Source organism: Chelonoidis abingdonii, chromosome 4 (genome assembly GCF_003597395.2).
Source record: "Chelonoidis abingdonii isolate Lonesome George chromosome 4, CheloAbing_2.0, whole genome shotgun sequence".
NCBI lineage: Eukaryota > Metazoa > Chordata > Testudines > Testudinidae > Chelonoidis > Chelonoidis abingdonii.
In genome coordinates, this window is record NC_133772.1 from 32,016,569 (window position 1) to 32,035,852 (window position 19,284).

At 51.9% G+C, this 19,284-nt stretch overlaps 1 protein-coding gene across 4 annotated transcripts in view; it reads right to left on the reverse strand.

The window, feature by feature from the left end:
- The window catches only part of SYT7 (synaptotagmin 7), a 159,771-nt gene that overhangs the window by 51,709 nt on the left and 88,778 nt on the right, over nt 1-19,284 (reverse strand). Inside the window, exons 3-6 of one of the 4 annotated variants that reach the window (XM_032776384.2) lie at nt 16,892-16,971; nt 12,251-12,382; nt 10,937-11,152; nt 4,173-4,538 (exon numbers count right to left, since the gene is read on the reverse strand). In XM_032776384.2, coding sequence (XP_032632275.1) covers nt 4,173-4,538; nt 10,937-11,152; nt 12,251-12,382; nt 16,892-16,971 — 794 coding nt within the window. The remainder of the gene's footprint in view (nt 1-4,172; nt 4,539-10,936; nt 11,153-12,250; nt 12,383-16,891; nt 16,972-19,284) is intronic. The other 3 variants (XM_032776385.2, XM_032776386.2, XM_032776387.2) reach the window with 3 other exon arrangements.

The window sequence follows — 19,284 nt, forward strand, 5'->3', positions numbered from 1 at the left end:
TGTCCTTGGAGCACACCCTTCCTTGCTGAAATAGGGAGAAGACAGAGTCTATGCAGGAACCTCCCTAAGGCTGGGACAATGTCCGTTTTGTCCCCAGGGCAGTGTCAGCTAGTTTGGACTAAAAGGAGCCCAGATACTCCTCCATCTCCATTTAGAACACTTCCCTCTCCAACTGCCCTCTGTCCCCCAGGTTCAGTCTGATACTATCTGCTGGGATCAAGCCCAGGCAGGACTCGTTAAAGGGAACATTTTGAAACTCTGGGGGAAGTTGAACTTCCAGACGAGGGAGGGACCATGGCCCAGGGATCACTGCTGTTACCCTACAGTCCCAGTCCTGCAAGGGGAGAGTGGGGTGCACTAAGTGGCCTCAATTCCCCCCTCAAAGTCATTAGGCACTGAGGGTGTTCAGCACCTGGCAGGACTGAGCCCCACATTGCTGGATTGTGTTCTAGCTCTACCACAGGTTATGGGGTGGGATGCCGGAATCACTGGGTGAGGTTCTGCGCCTTGTGCTATGCAAGAGATCAGATTAGATGATTAGAATGGGCTTAAAGTCTATCCAGATGTGCAAAAGATGGCATGCTGAGGTGCTGTGACTAGCCAGGGAGCCTACACCAGCCAAAGCAATGAGGACTAGACAGAGTGAATGGGGTCTGATCCTGTTGGAGCTGCTGCCATCAGAAGCATGGGTGATTTTGCGTTGGCAGAGGCCTAGTGCCATCTGACTCCACTCCTAGCTAAAGCACTTCTCGGAAGTCAGGACCAGCCAACAGCATGGCAGCAGCTGTGGGGCAGGGCCCTGCAAAGATGCTTGTCTATTATGGGAGGATTAAGAGACACCGAGTGCAGAAAACAGTGGCAAAAAAATACCCCTGGGCCCTGGTCCTGTTGTCTTACTCCCTGGGTGTCACTGCTGTGTTTTGTTTCTTAGTGGAACTAGAAAGGTTTCCTTAGGTGAATGGGAGGCAGCTCAGATGGGGGAGAGAACTGAGAAAGGTCACACAGGGTGAGACAAAGGCCAGACAGAGTGGGAAGGGCTATGGAAGGTCACATGGGGCCAGACCAAGTGGGAGGGGCTACGAATGGTTGCAGGGGATGAGACAGAGCTCAGATAGAGTTAGGGAAGATCTGGATGGGCTTCTTCTACTGCATGATTTGTATCTCAGAACTGCACTGCAATTGACAGGAGAAAGGACGAGAGAGAGAGAAATTGGCTCGAGACATACACAAGAGAGAAAAGAAAGGGAGAGAGAATGCATAGGTGCTAGAACTAAGGGTGCTGCCGCACCCTCTGGCACCATCATATACAGGGTTTACAGTTTTGTTCAATGGCTCTCAGCAACCCTGCTATACAAATTATTCCAGGCTAGCCCCCGTGAGAGAGAGTGAGGATCCCCCAGACCAAAATGGAGAGAGAGAGAAAGAGAAAGACCTTGACCAGATACTAACTAGGGCATGCACTCATCTCTGCATCTAGAGACAGGGAATGCAGGCTAGCCCGGTGTGGAAAGTAGATTTGATCAGTGAGTCTGGGATGGCTGCATTGCACGTGGTGAGACAGGCACATCATCCCAACCAAGTTCCAGCTGAGCCTTTGAGTCTCCTACAGATACTGGACATTTTAGGAAAGCTTTAGAGATTTTTTAAGCTGTTTTATTGGGATTATATTTTGTATTCCTCCACCTGTCATGAGCCTGAGTGCTCAGGGCTCAGAGAGAGCCATGAAAGAACCCAAAGTAGCACGGATGTGGCTGAACATGCCACAGATTTAAAGTCTGTTATTCTGGGCCCTTTGAGGGCTAGAAGTGCTGGGTCCCATTGGGAAGCAGTTGGAGATCGCCCCTTCCTGAAGGTATAAAGCTGGGGCTCTCCTAGTCTGGATCACATCTTCCTAGAGATTTACCAAGCTTCCATCCTCTCCCATTCCTGATCACACCAACCAGCTTCCCTCATGGGCAGCTCATCCCCATGTCAACCATAGCAACTGCTTGCATGGAAAAGCAACACTATACTAGGCAGATATTTCTGTGCTCTGCATATCTACAGAATAGCCCACTCAGCTCCAGCCTACTGGTTAGGGGGGGGGGGGGCACTGGTGTGCCTGCCTTGCTATTTAAAGGCTCAGCTCCCTCTCTAGAAGAGCGAGCGTTTTCACCCACTTGAGATCCCAGGATGCTTTGCATGGATGACGCAGCCTCGTTAGTGTAGCCTCCTGTGGGCCTCCAGAGGTTAATAAATGCATGTGCATTAAAATGAGGAGCGGGAGTTTGATGGCAAACAAGAAGAAAAACAACGTTAATGGTTTTTTGGAAGTAATGGAACTAAATGGCTGCGCTCCTCGAAGGGCAAAAGCAATAGAGCTGCTCAGCTCATTCTCTTTCTGTGGGTACTTTTTTCAACCAATTAAGGCTGGAATAAGCAAATGAAGCTGTGCAAACAGCCAGGTCTATAATCCTCTGGAGGGCTAATGAGATTGATCTATAAATCAGGAAGCAGGCAAATGGAGCCTGCTATGAAAATCTTTAAGGCTAAGACGAGGAGGCAAAAGGGCCTTGGTGCTGGGCAGGGTGTGAACAGCCACAGAATTGGCTGAATTAATAGCAAATTAACCCCAAGGATTCTGATCACCATCACTGGTGTAATGAGTTTGCATCTTCCATCCAAGGATCTGAAAGAGCTTTACATATGAATTACACCTGACGCGCCGTGCCCTCCATTAGGCAGGATGGATTCCCTGCCGTGAGTCAGAGCCTCAACTGGCGTCAGTCAGTGTGGTTCCTTACCCATCTAAGTAGTTACCTGGCATCTGAGCACCGCCCACTCACTAATGGGTTTTAGTCTCAGAACACTGCTCTGAGGTCAGGAAGCATTATCCCATTTCACAGATGGGGAACTGAGGCACAGGGCAGAGTAAGTGCACAGCCCAGGTCTCTTGAAGCCCAGTCCAGAGTTCTAACCACCAGACCACCCTTCCCACCCACCACTGAGTCAAGGGAGCAATGCTGACTTACAGCAACTGGGGATCTGGCCCATTCACGCCAATGGCATTACATCAGTTTACGCCAGCTGAAGATCTGGCCCAACGTGTAATACACTCTATGGTTCCCACTATATATGGGCCCCCCTGGCTAAAGAGTGAATGGAAGAGCAGGACGCCTTGGGAGAGTATTGGCAGGGGAGGGGCACATGCTCTGAAGATAAGTGAGACTGTCATAAGCAGAGATATAGTGACAGCGAGGGACTCGGCTTAGTCCATGGTGTTGGGAATGTAAAAGCCATCACCGATAGGAGACGCATTTACAACTGATGAGAGATCGCCTGCCTCCAGCTGCTCTGACACAGCTGCATTTAGGGATCAGGCTGTGAAGGATCTGCGGGCTAACACTCCCATGGATAAGCACAGACAATTGCCTCCTTCATGGTGGGAATGTCAGTTTCCAAGCAGTACACAGAGAGTCCACCCCATGGCGGGAAGAGAATTCTTGTCCCTGAGCTGACAGGCTCTCCTCTCCTGAAGGCAAGACCATGTACTGTCTGCAGCTGCACCTAGGGATGGATCTAGGACCACATGGGCACTTTCTCCCGGGTCTGATCCAGGATTTTGGTTCAGCCCATTCTATAGACAGTGAGGCAGCTGCGGAGCAAGGAGCCAGACCTGCAGTTCCCCAAGTTTGTGGGGTTTTGGAACCAGGATTCAGCAGCTCTGCTAAGACGGACTCAACAGGCCTGTTCTCCTGCTTTGGTAGAAGGAAGTGGATGGGACTTACTGGTTCCCTGAGGCAGGAGGGCTGGGCCTCCTCTCCAGCCAAATTCACAGAATGCTTTAGTCTGAGATTTTACTGGATATGTGGGGTAAACCAACTGGATTTGATGGGAGCAGAGAGGGAGGGAGGGAGAGAACCTTTCCCCAGACACATTTGGAGGGAGAGGAAGGAGAGAGAGCCCCTCTCTTCCTCAGTGTCTCATGGATTGGGGACAGAGATCCACGCAGGGTAACAGCTGCCTCTGCCACATGCAAATAAGGATCAGAGCAGTGAGAGGGCTGGTGGCACAGCCCACGAGAGAGGAAAATTCAGTGGCCGGCATGGCATTAGGTGCCTGCCACGGGCTAGCAAAGAAGGAGCAGGTGAAATAAATGAGAGAGAGAGAGAGAGAAGAGAAAGAGAACTTACAGGAAGGACTTCACTTCCAAGCCTCGGTTGCGAATCTGCCCCACCACATGGTCCCAGCTCCCGGGGTTGGAGCGGCTTCGGCCACCAGCCGTCCGGTGTTTGGAGCCAGCAGAGACCCCTTGCCGCGACTGGCCGCTCCGGCCCCGGGGGTTGCCGCCGCTGGAAGAGGAGCTGGTGTGAGACTGTAGGTGCCCCAGGCTCTGGCTGGTGGTGGGCTGGCTGTGGTTGCTTTTCTGGTGCTGGCTAAGTGGCTGCTGGAGGCTCTGCTGGCGCATCAGTGTGCGGGGACGCTGGCATTTCGGGTCTCCTGCTGAGGTGGGGATATACTCAAGGGTAGTGGCTGTGGACATTGTGGAGTCCTCGAAACTTAGGGAGGGGGAGGTCAAAGGAGAGGAAAGAAAGGAGAAGAAGGTGAAGGGGCAAAATTGGAGGAAGCAAAAGAAGAGAGTTAGAGAGAAGATGCCCCAGCGTGGTGCGCTCTCTGCTGGGGGCCTTTGGAACCAGCAAGCCGCCCCTCTAGGTCTTGGCCCTGTCTCTGCCTTCCCAGAGATGCAAGCTCTCTGCCCCGTGTCCATCTCACTTGCCCGTCTGCCCCACTCCATGTCTCCTAGACTCTATCCGATCCTTGAGGGCTTGGCGTGTCCGTGCCCGTGAGCCAACGCGGGGGATACTGCTGTCCCCGTTCCTTTCCCACTCGCTTCACAGGAAGCCTGTGCCTTCTCAGCACACCGGCCGACCTCCTTTCTGAATTAATTAGGCTGCTGCGTGAAGGCAAACCCCCCAGTGTCTGCGCTGCTTCCCATCACGTGGGAAACACCCCTCTCCCCATTGGCTGCAGCTGGGCAGCCACTCAGTCCCTCAAAGGGACTGTGAGGTTGGGGGTTCTCCAAAGTCCTGGAACTGGGCTCCTCAGCAAAATTCAGGCCAAGCTGGTGTGAAAAAGGCGCATTCCCAGCCACTCAGGTTCCAAGGTCAAGTACCACAGAAGCCCCTCAAGTGTACTGTGCACATTCCCTGGGGCACACCAGCAACGTCAGGCCTGGCGCATGCGTGGGGCAATGACTTCCCAGTATTCTCTCTCCTGACTGGCTGCCCCTTCCTCTGCCCCCACCACAAACATGCTGGTGATGGCGTAGTGCCAATTGGGAGGCAGTCCAAAGCCCAGCCATGAGGTGAAAGCCCCTGGACTCAAGCTTTCCTTTGCCCCGCAGAAAGGGGGAAGATGCCTGCTTGTCTCTTGCATCTGTGTTTTTTAGCTTTCGGGATGGCTCTGCATTTAAGGGCCAGATGCTCAGCTGAGGTAAATCAGGGCTGCATCACTGACTCCAAAGGGACAACGGCCAGGTCACGATCTGGCCTTTGCAGTGTTTGAACCCTGGTGGAAAGGACTGGTGGAACAGTTGAAAAATACAGCCAGCTGCCCACATGGGGACAGGGGCTCATCTGGGCATGAGATACGAAGCGCATGAGCTGACCCAGGACAGAGCACATGGCAAGATAATGCAATGGTTCAACTAGCTCAGGAGTCGGCAACCTTTCAGAAGTGGTGGGCCGAATCTTCATTTATTCACTCTGATTTAAGGTTCCGCGTGCCAGTAATATATTTTAACATTTTTAGAAGGTCTCTTTCTATAAGTCTATAATACATAACTAAACTATTGTTGTATGTAAAGTAAATAAGGCTTTTAAAATGTTTAAGAAGCTTCATTTAAAATTAAATTAAAATGCAGAGCCCCCGGACTGGTGGGCCAGGACTGGGACATTGTGAATGCCACTGAAATCAGTGGTGATCAGCCTTCGGCACTCGTGCCATAGGTGCCTACAACCTGAACTAGCTACATGCAGCCAGACCCATGGGTGATCACGACGGCTAAACACGCAGCCAGGCACATCGGCAGTGCACCCAGAGTAATACACACAGCCAGATAACGATGCAGAGGCACCCAGATTAAACACATACAGTCAGATACATGGCAGAGCACGCCAGAATAACAAGTCCAGATACATGGCAGAGCCCACAGACAGAAACACAGTCAGACACATGGATACAGCACCCCAGACAACAATAAACAGTCAGATACATTCGAAGAGCACCGAGATAAACACACAGCCAATACATTGGTATGAGACCCAGATAACACACAGTCAGATACATGGTAGTGCACCAGCATAAACACACAGTCAGATACATGGTAGAGCACCCAGATAAACACACAGCCAGATACATGGCAGAGCACCCAGAGAAACACACAGTCAGATACATGGCAGAGCATCCAGAGAAACACACAGTCAGATACATGGCAGAGCACCCAGAGTAACACACAGTCAGATACATGGTAGAGCACCCAGATAAACACACAGTCAGACACATGGTAGAGCACCCAGCTAAACACACAGTCAGATACATGGCAGAGCACCCAGATAAACACACAGCCAGATACATGGTAGAGCACCCAGATAAACACACAGTCAGATATATGGTAGAGCACCCAGAGTAACACACAGCCAGATACATGGTAGAGCACCCAGGTAAACACACAGTCAGATACATGGCAGAGCATCCTGATAAACACACAGCCAGATACATGGCAGAGCACCCAGCTAAACACACAGTCAGATACAGGGTAGAGCACCCAGATAAACACACAGTCAGATACAGGATAGAGCACAGCCAGACAAAACTGAGCATGCAAAGTAGCACACAGCTGCGGACACGATGGAACACGTGGCTAGCGCCCCAACTGGGAATGCAATGGAGCACCTGGCTGAAGACATGATGGAGCCCACAGCTGAGCACACAGTTCCTGGATATTTGACAAAGCCCGTTGCTGAGCACACAGCTGTCACATGACAGCATGCACCTGGAGCACATGGCTGGACGCAAGGCAGAGCACATGGCCGTGCACACATACAGAGCACCCAGTTAGACAATCAGCTGGACAGTCAATGAAGCAGGTAGCTAAACGTGGTTGAACAGAGAAGCATGTGGCCAGGACCCAACTAACCTCTTTGTCCCCCAGCTCTGCTGCTGCCATGAGGACATGCCTTCAGCTGAGACGTCCCTGTAGCAGCCGGCTGGGGTGAGGCCAGGGTATTCACCGTTCACCCTGATGATCATTTCAAACCTAAGACCCTGCATGGTTCCCAAGAGTACAAAGGAAGAACAGCCCAGCCACGGTGGCAGCAGATGCCACCTCCATGACACATACCAGATGGGCCCTGAGGGAATCGCTTTCACCGTGGCAGCAGCAGGAAAACCTTGTCTACTTTCTATGTGGGTTTGGGCTGTAATTATGGCTGAAACGCAATGGTGAAGCTGTGCCTTCGTGCATCACACAGAGAGCAGAAAGGAGAGAGGGAGAGAAAAAAGAAAGGTTGAGAAAGAGAGAGATCAAGAAAGAATAAAGGGAAAGAGAAAAAGTGAAGTCCTGAATAAGCAGAGAGTCTGCCTCAAAGACTCAGGTGCCCTGGAGAGGTGTGTCACCCAGCTGGCATTGCCTCTGGCTTGGTGTATATTTTTGGGTTCCTTGGCAAACGTGATTCGGAAGGAGCAACGGCATCTGGGTGCCAAGTCCCCAAGGGCGGTCCCTCTGCTGCCTAGTATGAAGCAGAGATGGGCCTTTCCCAGCCGCTGCCTTAGCTTCCATGCTCTGCGACCTCATTTCAGTTTTCTATCAAATCCTAAATTAGTCCAATTTACAACCTCTCAATCACAGGAAACTAAAATTGGCTGGCCTAGGCCCTGAGCCAGCAGAATATATAAATTTCTATCAGCAGTAACTGATGCATGGGAGCTGCTTCTGATGCAGAGGGAACTGTACGAACCTGGCATCAAGCACACCTGGCACTCTGGCATCTGCTAGTACCTACTCCCACTCCCACAATACTGCTATTCCTATGGCACAAGAGAGTGAAGATCAACCTCCTCCAGACACACAATGCAATGGAGAGCCTCATCACAGGTGTCAGCTACAGGACCGGCTGTGTTACTCCTCAGCAAAAGGAACTTCATTAAATACAACCAGGCCTGTAAAGCAGATCAATTCCCTCTGCTAGAAACCTTCTTAAAACAGGGGACATTGTACTGAAAAAAGCAGTAAAGACAAAGCCAAGGGAAATTCATGACAAATGCAAAGGCATTACAGTCTAGAAATTCAGAGCAAATTTTCTCAAACACCCTAACTCTGCCCCATTTCCCACTCTTAAATTGCACTAACCACATGTCATAGATTGGTGCCTGTGCCAAGTGCTTCAAGTCATTTTCAAAAGTTTGTCAAATCTATCTATCTAGCTAGTTACACCCCGCTATCTATCTATTTATCCTTATGCACACTCATCCATCCATCCCACCTTCGATGCATATATCCATCCTTCCATCTATCCATCCATCCATCACTACTCCCACACCCATGGTAGTTGAACACCTGAGCAAGCCTTCTCTGGAACAGGTAATGTGTCTGGGGACCATATACAGAAAGTGTGATGTGAGTGTTGTCCTGTCTTGCTCCAGTGAGCATCTGTGGGAAGGAGAGATCTTTACTCTGTATCAAATGGATGGGAGGCAGGTGCTCTGCTTGACACAGTCCAGGAGCGTGGATTTGAGGAGGGATTGTAGTTGGGTATGTTGTTTCAATGAAGCGATAATGCAGTTTGCATATCATAAGACAGAAAGGGGTCTCTATAGTAGAGGCACGTAGCTCATATAGGAAATGTAGGGAAAGGGCCATTGGAAAAATGTCTAAGGGATACAGAAGGTTGTTCAGGGACAGAGTTAAGGTTATTTATGGAACCTTAACTCTGAATTTCCACAATTTCTTTCTTTTTTCTCTTTTTTTGTAAATTGAATCTTAACTTACAATTTCCTGGCTTTCAAATTATTCTTTATAACAATAAGACTCTAACAAAATTTTAAATGACAAATTTGAATATGTTATTAAAACCTTACTGGCATCTTAACAAAGCATTTTGTCTGGGAATTTCCTTAGTTTTTTTTTAAATGAATATATTTCAACACAATTATATGTGAAAACACACCATACATGAATATATGTTCTTCTACTTTGCTGTATTTCTAATTAGGGTGCAGAATTATACATGATATTTAGTGAATTACAGCACAGCATAGTATCTGAGTTAAATACTGCACCACTGGAGTCTGTATCTTCCTGGATCTCGGGCAGTTTAACCAACAGAGATTAGAAATTTAAGGACAGATCCTCAATCTGGTGCAAATCACTGTTGCTCCATGTAAATGAATAGAGCTACGCCAATTTACAGCAGCTGAGAATCTGGTCCAAAACCTTTAAGCCAAACTGAGTTACGAGTGTCCTAAAGAAACTCTGTTTTTTTCTAACTCTGATAAACCTCAAACTTTTCCCTAAGCTCCCCTCTGACATCAGACTAAGGGAGCAAAATTTTGGGGCCCAAAAATTTAGTTTATTGCAAAAGTTAGGTCAAATCTGGACATAGAATGGACTCCAAGAAGTCAGTACTGCTGTTAGCCCCCTCCATGGGGGTGGGGCTAAGAATGGTCCAGCCCCCAAGGGTAGGAATGGGATGGCCCAAGAGTGGCGCAATCTACCAGCTGTTTCACTACACAAACCAATGACTCCATATTGGAGTGTTCATCCATTGGAGCAATCCACTAGTAAATTACCAGAGCATCATCTTTGCCTTGGCCCTTTCTGTAGGTCCTCACATCCAGGCTGGGTCTACACATTCTGCTGCACATCACCTCTAAGATCCGGCCTTCCTTTTCCATCCATACCTCTAATAGTTTCATCCAAGCGCACCCCGTCTTGACCAACCTCCTCCTCTCTGGCCTTGACAAAAGCAGTCCTGCCCAACTTATCTCCTGTTAAAAACATCATCACAAAGATCATTTTCCCGGCTTGTAGCTTTGACGTTCTCACTCCTCTCCTTCCACCGCTCTGCTGGCTCCTCCTCCACCACATCAAAGACAAATGACTTCTCACTTTCAAGGTCCTCTCCGGCCAAGCCCCATCCTACCCAATGTCTCTTCAAGGCTGCCAAGACGTCAGATCCCCTTCCGCTTTGCCAGGGCCTCCATCATCCACTTGTTAAATGTTCAGACAGGCCCCTTCATGCTCTCTCCCTCACGCATGGCAGAAGCTCCCCATGGACATCCACTAAGACACTTCGGTGTCCTCCTTCAAACTCTCCTATCTAGACCCACCTATGGTCTCTAGCCTTCTACTTTGATTGTAAGCTCTTTGGGCCAGAGACTGTCTTTTCCTGTTTGCTCAGCGCCTAGCACAATTACAGAAATAGAAGCCTGGGAAGGACCTTGAGACGTCATCCAGTCCATCCCCGTTACCTAAGGCAGGACCAAGTGTACCTAGACAAGTGCTGACAGGTGGTTGTCAAACCTGTTCATCAATGACAGGGACTCCACACTGGTGCTCTGGGTTCTGACTGGAGTCTCCCAGATACTACCGCAATGGAGATAATGACAATGCTTTGCCAAGGATCAAGGGGATTCTTATCATACACGGGGTTAAATCCCCATCAGGTGACGATGTATTTCCTGCCATCTCAGACATTCCAGACTGCCCTGTCCGATCCCACTGGGGTGCAGTAATCCCCTCACATGACCCCACGTTCTCCTGGATCTTCTGCCTGACCCCAGTGTGGGGGATAAGCCACTCAAACAGCAGGATATTCACCCAACCCCGTGATCTGCTGCACCCCATGCTGCAGTGCCTCATGGGGCCGGGCTGGGCCTGTGAAGCACTCTCACTCACTTGGATAGGCTGAGCTTCCCTGCTGCTAGGTGGCTCTGCACCGTGTGCCATCGGCCTCTCCCCGCCTTCCCATTGCTGGGCTCGCTGTGGGCAGACAGGCTGCTCTTCATGCCGTCCTCTCGGAGCTGCTGCTTCTCCCCCAGGCGTCCTTCTCGCTCCCCCGCCAGCCCCGACGCAGAAGAGGCGGCCAACTTAGCACCCGACAGCAGAGAGCCACTGGGGTGGGCCAGATCCACCAGGATGGGTGCGAGGGGGGGTGGCGGGGAGGAGGCCACACGTGGGGGGAGAAAGAGAGAAAGAGAGAAAAAGAGAGAGACAGACAGACAAGAGACAGACAGACAGAGAGAGAAAGAGAGACATCAGCACTGCAAAAGAAAGGGCTGAGGGGGAGCCTTCGGCAACAGGGAGAGGAGAGAAAAAACAACAGGCGGCCCCGGCTCGGTGGTGAGTGTGTGATGGCAGCAAAGTTACGTTATCCCATAGACAACTAGGGGTTAAACGATGGAGAAAACTGTTAGGAGAGGCACCAGTACAGGCAGAGGGAGAGAAAAGCCATGTTAGTGAGAGCTTACCAGCATCAGAGTCACCACCACACAGTGCAAATGCAGAGTACACGCTGAGGGGGGACCCAAACGCGCAACCCCATCCTGTGCTGCAGACAAGGGGGGCACGGGGGTGGGGGAGGGAGAGCAGAGGGGACCTAGGGCAGCAGGAGGGGGGCGCTAGCCTCTCTCAGCGAGTCACTTAGGGCAGTGGTTCCCAATCCATTGGGGCAGCTGTTCCAGTCTAGCAGGCGAAGGGCCTGGGCTGAACCTTGGCCAAGTCAATGGCAAGCTTTTCACTGGCTGGCATGAGCTTTGTATCAGGTCCCGAGGCCACTGCTGTGCCAGCCTGTGCCCACCACTGCTTCCCATTCAGTGGGGTGTGCTCTATCCCACCCTGGAGCTTGGGTCCAGCCTCGAAAGGGGGCAGCCTGATGCAGCTGTGCCTTGTGAAGGGCCACTGAAGTCCCTGGCAATGCTCTCTCTGACTTGGATTTGAGCCTAAGGGAGTGAGGAGCTGAGCCCAGGGAACTGGCCTGGCGTACCAGTACTGGCGCCCGTGCCAGTGGTTGGGAACCACTGAGATGGGGGGGAGGGAAGGAGGGGTTGCTCGTCTCCATGGCTGTCTGCCCATGGGGGTGGAGTGTGTCGGGAGAAGAGGTGGCGCAAAGAGGAAGAGGAGGAGGGTGAAGGGGAGGAGAGGGAGGGTGGGTGGGTGGTGGGTTGCGCATATACTCACTACATATGATCAACCAGGTAACGAGAGACTCACTTGAGGGAAAGTCGTGGATCACCGTATGGGGCGTAAGGTGAAATGTTTAGTATAAACTCCTTGGGAGGGTAGGAGCTCCATTTCTGCTGCACTGTGTTGTCATTGTTATTCCAAAAGTCTCTGTCTAGATCACTACATCGGCCGAAGAAGAGGGGAGAAAGAAAAGGGAAATACAAGAGAGAGAATCTGAATTCCTGCGAGGGGAGGAAGGAGAAAAAAATCAACCCCCTCCCCCACAAAACCAGAAAGAAGCCAGGTTAGAAAGGAGAGCAGCTCCGTCTCCTCCTGTGAAAGAAAAGCCACAGCAGTAGCAGCATCAGGCTGCCACACACATACACACCCACGCACACATGGAGGGAGGATGGACTGGGGACAAACGGAGGAAAAGCATCAGAAAGACGGGAGCAGGTGCCTCCAGAAGCTGGTAGGAGAGAGAGAGAGAGATGGAGTGCAGGTTAAAGGAGAGTCCGCTGGACACAGCAACCTGGTAATGTCTCGCCAGGTTCCCTGCTCTGTTCCTGGGAACAGCTTCAAGGCAGTTCTCGCCACATCCCAATTATCCTGCCCCCGGGATGATGGCAGAACTGATGGCTCCAGGCATTCAGAAATCAGGAGGCATGCCCTCAAAAACATGAGATTGGCCTAAAAATGAGTCAGTTTGGGAGTATTAGGGAGTCATGCTCTCAAGCTTTCTTGGCAACCATTACTGGACTGGAAACGCACTGTAGGTATTACCACAGAAGCTGAGATTCTCACAAACTCACGAGTCCAAGAGCTGAGGTCATCAGGAAAACACCCAGTTGCTCGAGACTTACAATATAATTGCTAGAGCTGGCAATGGGGCAGTGCAAAACGTAGCCCCCCAGCATTTAGACAGCAGCAGAATCCACTACAGTGTTGGAGAATGACTGACATCTTTCAAGACACTGGAGGTCAGCATGGTGTGGGGAATGTCATCTTCAGACAAGGGGGAAATGAACTGGCAGGACTCAACACCCAGTTCCCAAAGCATAGGAAGACATGGGATTTAGGGAATGGAAAGATTCTAAGAACATTTGATAAAGTTGGGAGTCAAGCTAGGGTGATGGTCCATCAGGATCTCCCCAGACTGGCCTCTGAGAGACACTGAGCCAGGACCATAGTCAGATTTGCTCAGCCATCACTTTGAGATTTGCTATAAACCCCAGCTGGAGAGAGGAGAGGGACCCGGGGAGCAATTCAAGAGACACACAGGACTAGTATTTGAAACTAGCCCCTAAAAACCTGAGAGGGATGGCAGATGAATCCACCAGGGGGTTCTTATTCCCGTCTGTCTTCCACCTAGATAGGCATTGTCCATCACCAGGACTCATCTTAATACAGCAGAGGTGGAGAACCAAAGCTAATAGCACCCTGCTCCAGATGTAGAGCCCCTCTCTAATCCAGAGCTACTGACACCTGCTCCAGATGTGCAGCCAGGATCCAGAGCTATCGACATTCTGCTCCAGTTGTGCAACTCCTCCCTGAAGGATCCAGGACAGATGAAACCCTGCTCCAGATGTGAGACCTCTCCCTGCAGGATCCACAGCTGACACCTCGCTCCAGATGTGTAATCCCTCCCTGCAGGATCCAGAACTAATACCACTCTGCTCCAGATGTGAGACCCTCCTCTCCTAGAAAACCTGTACCAAGGATAACCCTCTTGTCCCATCCTGCGGGACAAGGTCAGTCCCCACTTGGCGGTGCAGCAGGAGCCAGGGAGCGTGATTCAGCAGGGTGTGCACTGCGACTGCCTGGCTGTACATCTCCTCAGACTCTAAATAGGTCACTTCATGCCACGGACAGATCAGAGACAAGCCTTATCTATCCATCGCCTCCTGACTTCAGAGAGCCACCAATGGCTTCCTAGTGCTCGACCTGGGAGTATGTGGGATCCGACAAGCAGCACCTTTGAAGTCAAGTGGTACTGCGGCAAATTCATCAGAGACTTCAAAGGTCCCCGGCAGGCTGCATGCCTGCACTCAGCCCCAGCTCCCCTCATTAATTGCTCCAGTCCTCCTGCGGTTCTGGCATGAAACGGCCTTTCCAAACACAGACAGCGAGATGAAAGGCCAAGGAGAGGGGGTCGTGCGGGCCCCGGGGGCCACTGCCTTTAGCCTCCAAGCACAAGGCTCGCTCACAACCCGGTGGAGGGAAGGGGGAAAGGGAGAAAGAAAGTGGAAGGGAGGAAAGGAAAGGAAAAGAGAGGGGTGGGGAGAGAAAGAGAGGGTGGAGGAGAGAGGGAGAGACAAAGGGTCTCTGATTTGCAGCTCTCTCCCTCAGTCAGGGCCAGCTAGTTGGGCATCGGAGGCTGAGCTGTCTGGAGAGTCTCTTGTCACCAGTGCTGGGAGACCCTCAAGGCTTCTGGGAAGTGGCAGCTTTCAAGTCCCGAGGAGAGGGGGCGAAGAGTCTCGAGTGGGCGGCGTACCCCTTGGGGAGTAGGCAGACCCTTCCAGAGAGAGAGAGTAAACTGTCTGAGGAGTGGATGGGGTGAGTGTCTGCGGTGTAAGATGGCATGTCTCAGGCTAGCTCTTTGTCCCCTGAGTGACTCCTCTCCTCAGGGGGCAGCCTGCACACCACTCCTCTGCGAGTCATCACGGACCTTGCCTCTCATCACTTCACTCATCAGCGGGGTCAGGGACATCAACCAGGTCTGGAGCACGCAATGGGGCCACCACGTGGGCACTGCATGAAGGGGCATGTTGCCCAAGGTCCCCTGGCCCACATGAGGACAGGCACTGCCACTCTTGGACCTATGCTAGGGAAGATCCCATACACCCAAGGACCCTGTGCACACATACTTGATCCACCAGCCAGAGTGCCACAATAACTGCACCACTGGCAGGCCCATGGAGGGGCAGCCCTGGTCACGGCGGATGAGGAGAGAGCTTGGCATAACGTAAGCTCTGCAAGGCACCACATAGGCTTGGTGGCAGGAGGAAGCAGCCACAGGCCCACTGGAAGTGGCTGCTCCTCAGGAAGGCAGTTGGAAGGCGACAGGCTCAGCCTAGAGGAGCAATAGACATGACAATGTCCCTCGCCAGGTTGAAGTGCATCAGTCATCCACCCATCCCTCCTCACAGGGCTGCCCCCTCCCCAGCGAGCTGCCCTCCCCTGAGCCGCACAGGCCATGCCGAAGAGAATGCCAGGTTTCCAGGGCGGGTAGTGGGGGAGGAACAGGCAGAGGGCTGACCAATATCGCCGTCCTGGCGCGGGTGGGTAGGAGCCACCTGGGGCCCAGTCATAATCACAGGGCCCAGTTCCCCTGAGGGCCCATCGTACTGCCCCGGTGGGCACTGCTCCATTGCATGATCTTACAGCACCCCAGGCCCATCACTAGCCCTTCACACCATTTCTCCACCTAAGTGAACACCTCCTAGGAGCCCTCCTGCAGCACAGCCCAGTCACGCATTACAGCCCTTGGTCCCACGTCCTTTGCAGAGCGGGTGTCGGACTGCCCCATTGGCATCTCTGTCTTTGGATGCTGCCTTGGCCTCTGAACAAAGAGAAGCACCGAGAAAAGTCCTGGCTTTGGCCGATATTCCACCAGAGTGCACCATGGGAGTGCATGAGAATGGGGTGAGACATCCTGGAGACAGCCGAGTGAACAGCAGGGCCCCCGCTTGTTGTGAGACAGAGAGAACCTGAGGTGTCCCCTACCCCTCTAGGGGAGAGGGGACTCTGAGGCATCTCCCCTCCCTCTGTGGGGCAGCCTTAACTGGGGGGTATTGGTGGGGTGTGGAGACTGGGGGGGGTGAGGTGTATGGGGCACAATGTGGGGGGATGTTTGGGTGTCGGTGGATTGTCTTGGCTGTGTGGGGGCAGGGTGTATGGGGACACAGTGTGTCGGGATGTGTGGGTGTTGGTGGATTGTCATGGCTGTGTGGGGGCAGGGTGTGGGGAAGTGTGGGTGTTGATGGGGTGTGGAAGCTGTGTGGGGGTCGGGTGTATGAGGCACAGTGTGTGGGAAAATGCAGGTGTTGGTAGTGTGTTAAGGCTGTGGAGGGGCAAGATGAATGGAGCTCAGTGTGTGGGGATGTGCAGGTGTTGAATTGTCATGACTGTGTGTGGGCAGGTTGTATGGAGCATAGACTGTGGAGATATGTGGATGCTGGTGGGGTGTTAAAGCTCTGTGGCGGCAGGGTATATGGGGCACAGTGTGTGGGGATGTGCGGGTGTTGGTGGATTGTTGTGGCTGTGTGGAGGCAGTGTGTACAGAGGCACAGTGTGTGGGGATATGTGGGTGTTGGTAGACTGTCATGGCTCTGTGGGGACAGGCTGAATGGGGCTCTGTATGTGGGCATGTGTGAATGTTAGTGGGGTGCTAAGGCTGTGTGGGGGCAGGGTGAATGGGGCACAGGTTGTGGGGATGTGTGGGTATAGGTGGGGTGTTGAGGCTGTGTGGGGGCAGGGTGAATGGGGCAGTGTGTCGCTATGTGGGGGTTGTTGGTGGATTGTCATGGCTGTGTGGGGGCAGGGTGTACAGGGCGCAGTATGTGGGGATGTGTGGGTGTTTGGGGTTCAGGAGTTCTCAGCTCCTGGGAAGCTGCCTGGAGCAGACATCACTCCCCAGGGCAACACCTGAGGCTTTCATCCCTTCCCGCGCTGTCCCATGGCACCTACTTGATGGTTTTCTTTTCACTGCGCCCTCGGCTGGAATCTGGGGTCCCCACCGTCTCCAGGGAATTTTTATAACGTTTACCCTGTGGGAAAAGAAGGGAGATAGGTCAGGGGGTACGAGCCAAGAAGTTTCAGACTGAATTTTTGGACACAGGTTTACTTGTGCTAAAACCTGTGAATTGTCTGGGATTTGTTAATTTTTCCGAGGCCAGTCTGCCCACTGCAAGCCCCAGGTACCCGAGGTAATCAAACTCACAGTTTTCATTTGCTGCAGATCAGTTTTCTCCCTATCCATCTGGCTCTGATAGTGATTATGATATGAACACTTTGCTGGCTAATGTGATGGTAGCCACATGACTTTCTTAAGGTCCCACAAGGAATCTGTGGCAGAGCCAACAACTGAATCCAGGTCCCCCGCATCCTAGTCAAGTCCCCTAAACACAAAGCAATCCTCTCCGCCACTGACAGATAGCTATTTTAAAACAGTCATCTAATCAGGGAGATGAAACAAGACCATGTGACTTAAGTGTCCAGACTCCTCCACCCCACCCTGAATAATGTCTATTTAATGTGACTAACTCTTGAACCAACAGGTTGCCCATGAGGCCAACCAGAGCTTTCCCTGGTGCCATCTCTATCAGCCCACTGTCAGCAGGATGAGGGGAATGTGCAGCTGAAGATGGGTGCTGGACTTTGGGGGACGGTCATTGGATGAGGTCATGATTAAGTCTCATGTCACAGATTGTCAGGTGTGTTCTGACCTAGTTTTTGCTTCTTTGTGGCTTCCAGTTTGTTATTCACTTCAGCTGCCCACCTGGGTTTGCTTGGAAAAATCCTGAAATTGGTCAAACTCTCAATGTTTCCAGTGTGTTTCCCTAGACATCTGAAACAGGCAGAAAGCATCATGGGAAAGGCATGCCCCAGAATGCTCCTTGCTTGGCCATCACAATGGAGCTCTTCCAAGGAGTTAGTTTGGATGACCTGTGGCCCCCTACTGCTTCCGCTTAACGAATGCAAGACAGAGAGCCAGTCTCCAAACCCGGCCTTCCTCCCTGCTGCCCCATCACATCCGCAGCAGGGGAGGAACAGCAATTTTAGGATTAATTGAACTTTAATTAATTAAGTTCACAGTAAAAAAAAATACCCATGTCACAAGATAATGAAATGTGCATTTGTTCCTAATTGGGGCTTGATAATAAGGCCACTTGGTAGTGATTTCCGATGGCAGGTTCAACGTGCTGTGCGATTCCAGGGCAGACAAGAGCACAATTAGTGCTGATTAGCAAACAATTAGTGGATGACACCGTCCCACACAGGTGCAGGTAAAGGGCCCCCCCTCACAGCTCTGCAGGAAACCCACCTAAGAAAAGTGAGAAGCCGCCAGGGGCTTTTTAAAGTCTCAGCTGCATGAAATATGCTGGGGGGTGGGGGAAGAGGACAAGAAAGCAGCAAAGTTAGGGGGTGCTCTGGATCCAACAGGAGCTCTGGATTGAGGGGTGGGAGAAAACAAGACAGCACTGGGGAAGGGGAGGGGAAGGGAGCTGGCTCCAGGCACACAGATAGAGCAGGATGGGGCAGGAGAGAATTTGGATCTAGGTCAAAGTGGGGATGAACAGCAGAAGAGAATTTTGGATCTGGATCAGGGTGGGATGACAGACAGCGGAATAGCAGCAGATGTGCATGTGAGGGAATCTGGGTCTGGACTGAGGACAGGGGTGACAGTAGGATAAGGCTGGTATGTTTGTGGGCAGGGGGGTCAGCAATTTGGATCTGGAAAGGACTGGACTTAGGGGACAATAGAGAGTTGGAGAATGACCAGTCTGATCAGGGTAGGGGAAGGGATTCCGTGGCCGGGGAGGGGTAGGCTAGCCATGTGAAATGTGGAGTCAGACTGACTGCTCTCTCCCACAAGGCCTTTCACCCCACCCACACTGTCCCTGTGAGCTCTCCAGGCAGCCACACACAAGAATGGCTCACTGCGGTTAGCTGGGGGTAATCTGCCCACAAATTAAGAAAAAGCCTGGGGAGGATCACAAACGGACTGTTAATCACCATGAGAAATGCAGCCCACAGGGAAAAGGGGCTCATTTACAGAGCCAAGGCAGTGCAGCTACTCCATGGCTAGATTGTGGTTTGCTTTTTCCATCCGAAGCCTCAGCCCCTCATCTCCCTCTGTGCCCCTCAGAAACACCTCCATTCTGCTTCTGCTTTCTCCTGTGTGGTCTCCTGGAAGAGGAGAGATTTCTGGCGGTCACTCAGACAGTCACAAGGGGTGCAAATGGAGATGTTTTCCTCCTGACGTGCTTTTGGGAAGGCACCTTCCCAGAAATGGCTTGGCCTAGAAACTCCAAGTGCCCTCCACAAGAGCACGTCCTCGAACATGCCCCAGAAGGCCA